The sequence below is a fragment of the Oryx dammah genome, unplaced genomic scaffold (assembly GCF_014754425.2).
Source record: "Oryx dammah isolate SB20612 unplaced genomic scaffold, SCBI_Odam_1.1 HiC_scaffold_2, whole genome shotgun sequence".
NCBI lineage: Eukaryota > Metazoa > Chordata > Mammalia > Artiodactyla > Bovidae > Oryx > Oryx dammah.
The window spans coordinates 176,411,272-176,417,895 of NW_024070186.1; the positions used below are offsets into that span (position 1 = coordinate 176,411,272).

Sequence of the window (6,624 nt, forward strand, 5' to 3'; positions counted from 1 at the left end):
TAACTCCGTGAACATCTCTGAGCGGTCCAGACTGAGGAGCGAACATAAGGAAGTGATTACTAGCTAGCTTGCTCTCTCCTCTTTTGATTCCACCTCATCTCATTTGGGTCACCTCTAACTCCCTCTTCCTCTCCATGTAACTCAGTGAACCTCTCTGGGTGTCCCTCAATGTGGAGAAACTTTTCATCTAAGCCTATTTAAAGTTTATTAAACTCTTCAGTCAAAAGACAGACATTAGTCAAATGGATAAAAACACATGGACCCATAAATTTTGTCCATATAGTTAGCTGGAGTCCCAAACTCTCTGAATATGGAGGAAGTCATTTCCTTCTTTCTTTTCATTAAGAAAATGTTTTCCAGAGGCCTCACACTGAACCCATTCCAATTTAAGTTGGACCTAGTCTGACTCTGAACCCAGATTGGTTGTAGACAGAGAGCTAATGATGTTTAAGTCAGATCCAGTCCAACTCCATACCCAGTCAGGTTAAAAAAGGAAAAAAACAAAAACCTCAAATCAAGTTACAGAGCTCTTGACAGAAAAGCTAGGAGCTTGGATATCAAGAGTGAAAAAGTAGTGAAAACGAAGGGCTCAGTGAGTACCTATATCTGGCTGCACTTTGCTCATAGAGCCATTGGGCATCCTTTTGGATCCCACTTTACTTTCCTGGTGGCTCAGACAGTAAAGAATCTGCCTGCAATGCAGGAGACCCAGACTGATCCCTGTGTCAGGAAGATCCCCTGGAGAAGGGAATGGCAACTCATTCCAGTATTCTTGCCTGGAGAATTCCATGGATAGCTGAGCCTGGCAGGCTACAGTTCGAAGGGTCACAAAGAATCAGACATGTCTGAGCAACTGACATTTTCACTTTTTTCACTTTCACTTTGATGTCAGAACTACTCATCTGATGCATATCAAAAATTTTCAAGAGTTTATTAGAGTGTACATTGATTCTAATTGGGCATCACCAAATGCTGTGAAAGTGCTGCACTCAATGTGCCAGCTAATTTGGAAAACTCAGCAGTGGCCACAGGACTGGAAAAGGTCAGTTTTCATTCCAATTCCAAAGAAAGGCAATGCCAAAGAATGGTCAAACTACCGCACAATTGCACTCATCTCACATGCTAGTAAAGTAATGCTCAAAATTCTTCAAGCCAGGCTTCAGCAATATGTGGACTGTGAACTTCCTGATGTTCAAGCTGGTTTTAGAAAAGGCAGAGGAACCAGAGATCAAATTGCCAACATCCGCTGGATCATGGAAAAAGCAAGAGAGTTCCAGAAAAACATCTATTTCTGCTTGATTGACTATACCAAAGCCTTTGACTGTGTGGGTCACAATAAACTGGAAAATTCTGAGAGAGATGGGAATCCCAGACCACCTGACCTATGCAGGTCAGGAAGCAACACTTAGAACAGGACATGGAACAACAGACTGGTTCCAAATACCAAAAGGAGTACATCAAGGCTGTATATTGTCACCCTGCTTATTTAACTTCTATGCAGAGTACATCATGAGAAACGCTGGACTGGAAGAAACACAAGCTGGAATCAAGATTGCTGGGAGAAATATCAATAACCTCAGATATGCAGATGACACCACCCTTAGGGCAGAAAGTGAAGAGGAACTAAAAAGCCTCTTGATGAAAGTGAAAGAGGAGAGTGAAAAAGTTGGCTTGAAGCTCAACATTCAGAAAATGAAGATTATGGCATCTGGTCCCATCACTTCCTGGGAAATAGATGGGGAAACAGTGGAAAGAGTGTCAGACTTTATTTTTTTGGGCTCCAAAATCACTGCAGATGGTGACTGCAGCCATGAAATTAAAAGACGCTTACTCCTTGGAAGAAAAGTTATGACCAACCTCGATAGCATATTCAAAAGCAAAGACATTACTTTGCCAACTAAAGTCTGTCTAGTCAAGGCTATAGTTTTTTCAGTAGTCATGTATGGATGTGAGAGTTGGACTGTGAAGAAGGCTGAGCGCCAAAAAATTGATATGTTTGAACGTGGTGTTGGAGAAGACTCTTGAGAGTCCCTTGGACTGCAAGGAGATCCAACCAGTCCATTCTGAAGGAGATTAGCCATGGGATTTCTCTGGAAGGAATGATGCTAAAGCTGAAACTCCAATACTTTGGCCACCTCATGCGAAGAGTTGACTCATTGGAAAAGACTCTGATGCTGGGAGGGATTGGGGGCAGGAGGAGAAGGGGACGACAGAGGATGAGATGGCTGGATGGCATCACTGACTCGATGAACATGAGTCTGAGTGAACTCTGGGAGTTGGTGATGGACAGGGAGGCCTGGCAAGCTGCAATTCATGGGGTCACAAAGAGTCAGACACGACTGAGCAGGTGAACTGAACTGAACTGAACTGAACTGAACTGAAACCAAAGGTGGTTAGGAGGTCTCCACAGACAGGAATTAGGGGAGAGATATTTATGGAGAAGACATGGGAAAAAGTAAGGAAATATTTGATTTGCTAGAGCTTAAGCAGTTGGGGAAACATAGTTGGCTCTTTGTGATTGGTTGTTCTTAAAGTTGATTTCCTCAGATTCAAGTACATTTGCTCTGGCTTAGGTTTTTACTTCCTTACATAGACTATCAAGGAATTAGAGCCACCTCAGTCTAGTGGCTTCCTAGTTTGATTATATTAACATATTTTAAAATATTTAAAATCTCAATTAATTTGCTGCTGCTGCTAAGTCACTTCAGTCGTGTCCAACTCTGTGTGACCCCATAGACGGCAGCCCTCCATGCTCCTCCTAATTTTAATAACTTACAAAATACACTGATAAGCATAAACAAATGTTTGTTCTAAATCTGGAAAGTATATCACTTCATCCTCCAACTTGCACCAGAGGATTCTTATTCACTTGAAAAAGAACATACAGCCTGACTTTGTGTGGTTTATATGTATGATTTCCTCTTTAACCTAGCATAGGATCATAAGAATAACAAGAAAGCCTCTTCTCTCTTCCCTAGGAAACACGCTGTATTCATACATGTTCAAAAAGCCAGAATGAAAATCCCACCCATTTATATTCTCAACCCTATGTTTAGGAATTACATCTTACAGCATTAGATTTTAGAAGGCTCAAGTCTCATCCTTTAGACATGTGAGTTGACAACATTTTGTGCCTGAAAGTCTGTCCTCAATAACTCCTAAAAACCCATAAAACAAAGCCTACTACACCAGGAATAAATCTGTTGAAGAAATTAACTGTATCGTGTATACTAAAGAGGTAGGCTTTTGGATTACATCCCTTTTTTACTAGCCATATCTATTTACCCCTCTGTTATACATATAATTAAGCTGATGTATCAGTATTTTGCTATTTGAAAAGCAATATGCAAAATTATGTATCTATCTTATCTTTTCTTTCTTAGGTAGTGAATTAAAACATGAGAATCGAGGGATCATTAACTACTACGTTCCCAGCAAGAACAATAGCTGGGGAAAGGTGAATGTAGAAACCATGCCCTTCTAATATTATTATATGTTAAGAGAAAACTAAAGCATTTGGGATTTAGCCTTATGAAATGGGCTATAGGAGGAGCAGAGACTTTAGGTTACTTTCAATGGTCCAAGGAATTAATTTTAATTAAGTCAGATTTCCACCTTTATATCCCAGTTTTTGTATATATCCATGAAGAGAATGGGGACAGAGACCTGCTTCTTCTTAAATTCTCAATGATCTACTTTGTTATCTCATTGCCCCGTTTTGTATCTTTTGTCCTCCACCATTAACTTGGCACCAGTTGGAGGAGGCGTAGGAGAGGCTCATCTGGGTGGTGGGCTGGAAAGGAGGACTGCAGTGGTAACTGTACTTTATGTTGTTGCTGTTAAAGATGTTTGGTATTTTGGAGGAAGCTAAAGAAGAATTCAATTTAGAAGACTATTCCATCAGTCAGATAACGCTGGAACAAGTCTTCCTGACTTTTGCTGGCAGTCAGAACCCAGAAGTTGAGAAAAAAGAGTCTTGAGACTCACTTGCAACTAGTGATCCTACATGTTCCTTAGACTACTCTCGACTATACTTGGATACAGAGAAGGGCATCCCTATGAGTGTATATCTTGGTATAAATATATTTATGTAATAAAGAGTCCTTCAAAGGAAACATATGTTCCTTCTTCATAGACTTACATTAGTGGCTTGTGATTCCAGCATGTGCAAATCTATTTAGTGAAATTTCTATTTTCTTTCCTAGAAATATGAAACAACATCATTTATCAGAGTAGGGACAAAGGCCTTTTCCTATGTATTTTGAATATCTGAAAAGAAACATTCAGAAATGATGGAGCTATCAGAATGGTACAGCCTAGAGAGCAATGGCTTTACATTTTAGCAGTTGATTTATAGATAAGAAGAATATAAAACCTGGAACAAAAATCACCTTTTTCATAGATAAAAGCACACACAAATAGACACATCAGTTTTCTGCCAAAAGAGTCCATTTAAATTAATATCAAAGTTTATGGGGGTAAATTGTGTATTTCCAAAACTCAAGCCAACATTCTACATTTGTAGAAGGATATTTGCACTAAGGGGCTTTCCACGTTGCCCTAGAGATAAAGAACCTGCCTGCCAATGTGGGAGACATAGGGGACATGAGTTCGATCCCTGGGTCAGGAAGATCCCTTGGAGGAGGGTACGGCAACCCACGTCAGTATTCATGCCTGGAGCATCCTGTGGACAGAGGACCCTGGTGGGCTACAGTCCATAGCATCGCAAAGAGTGGGTCACAAATGAAGGGACTGAGCACGCACACATGCATTTGCACTAAGAACATTTAGAGTTCAAGAAAGGAAGCAGACCATTCTTTAAGAAGTGTCCTTTTCTATTCTTGGCATACCTCTTATTTAGAAAGAAAGAAAGAAGGAGAAATGAAGTGTAGAGAGAGGGAGATAGCATATTCTAATTCATGTTTAGGCAGTTGGAGTTCCCCCATAAGCAACATGAGGAATCTAATCACTTCTGCAGAATCACAGGCAGATGAATAGACAAGTAGGATGATCCCCCTCAAACTGCAAGATAGAGTCAGTGAAGCTGTTGTATTGTGGGGTGCACAGAAGTGCAGGGCTTTTTTTTTACTCTTCAGTTGAATTTGTGACTGTATTGTTTCTGTTTTATGTTTTGGTTTTTTGGCCTCAGGCATGTGGGATTTTAGCTCTCAGACCAGTGATCAAACTTAAACCCCCTGCACTGGAAGGTGAATCTTAACCACTTGACTGCCAGGGAAGTCCTCCAGGTATAGATTTGTATATCCTCAACTGGATATTGTAATTAATATCTAGAAGCTATTCTCTGTACTGTTTTTAAAATTGATGTAACTTTCTCTGGTTTCCATTCCATTACCTGCCATTAATCTCTGACAAGTGACTTCAGTAATTACAAAATTTGTTTCCCAGACTGGCCATCTTTAGAAGGGAAAGGAAACTCATTTTGTTTAACCTTTTACTTACATCCTGTCTTCAAGTTGGCTTCATTAATGACTCTTTAAAATATTCTTCTAGTCTAATAGGAAGAGAGAGGCTTTATCACTGATCCTATTTCTTCATCCTTCAACAAGAAACAAACAATAACAACAAAAAATGTGTCAGTTCCTCTACTAAGCACTTTACATACATAGGATCATTTAATCCTGTGACACCCTCTGAGATAGGAAGTGCTATTATTGTCCTCATTGGGAGGCTCAAAAGGGTTATCAGTGTCCCTAGTAAGAATCAGGAAACCACGCAACAATTTGAACAGGGAAAATTAAAAGAATTGTTAACCATAATGGGGATTAGCTATAAGGAAGTAAAGGGAACCCCCGAGACTGTCCTATGGCTGAGGTAAAATGTTCTGTGTGCTTAGTTGGTCAGTCGTATCTGACTCTTTGCGACCCCAAGGACTGTAGCCTGCCAGCCTTCTCTGTCCATGGGATTCTCCAGGCAAGAATACTGGAGTGGGTTGTCATGCTCTCCTCCAAGGGATCTTCCCAATACAGGGATCAAACCCAGGTCTCCCTCATTGCAGGCAGATTCTTTACCATCTGAGCTACCAAGGAAGCTCAAGAAATACTGGAGTGGGTAGCCTATCCCTTCTCCAGGGGAACTTCTCAACCCAGGAATCCAACCGGGATCTCCTACACTGCAAGCAGATTCTTTATCCACCTGAGCCACCAGGGAAACACAAGTATAAAACAAACTTGGAAGATGGTTCCTCCCCAAGGAAAGTTTTAGTTGTGGCTCAACTGATCCCATGAGGAAGTTCACTGTCCCTGGACCAGGGCTATTCCACATCTGCTGAGCAAGCAGGAATTACTGCTCCCAGTACGGGCAGCTGAGGCTGGCCAACAGGAATCATGGCTAGATCTGGCAAGCAGGAAACTCTCCTCTGGGTTGTTGACAGCCTGGGGCTAAGGGTAACCTCAGTGAATCGCTGGGAATTCACACTTAATACCATGGCTGGGGTAGGGTGGGGTGAATGTCACGAAATGTCCTCCACATCCACTGCTGACAGCGACAAGGTAAGAGCAAGAAGAATCAAAGAGAAAACACTTAATCATGAATAGAAGTCCCTTCTCCTGCAATATTTCTCCAGCGCCCTCTCCTGACAAAGTTAGCCTGTCAGTTCAAGAACCC

General features: G+C 41.2%; 1 protein-coding gene across 1 annotated transcript in view; it reads left to right on the plus strand.

Moving 5' to 3' along the window:
* LOC120882546 (ATP-binding cassette sub-family A member 3-like) overlaps positions 1-3,980 on the plus strand; it is a 229,630-nt gene extending 225,650 nt beyond the window's left edge. The window contains exons 29-30 of the mRNA XM_040266561.1: positions 3,384-3,457; positions 3,846-3,980. Of these exons, the coding sequence (XP_040122495.1) occupies positions 3,384-3,457; positions 3,846-3,980 (209 nt within the window). The remainder of the gene's footprint in view (positions 1-3,383; positions 3,458-3,845) is intronic.
* The last annotated feature ends 2,644 nt before the right edge of the window (positions 3,981-6,624 follow it).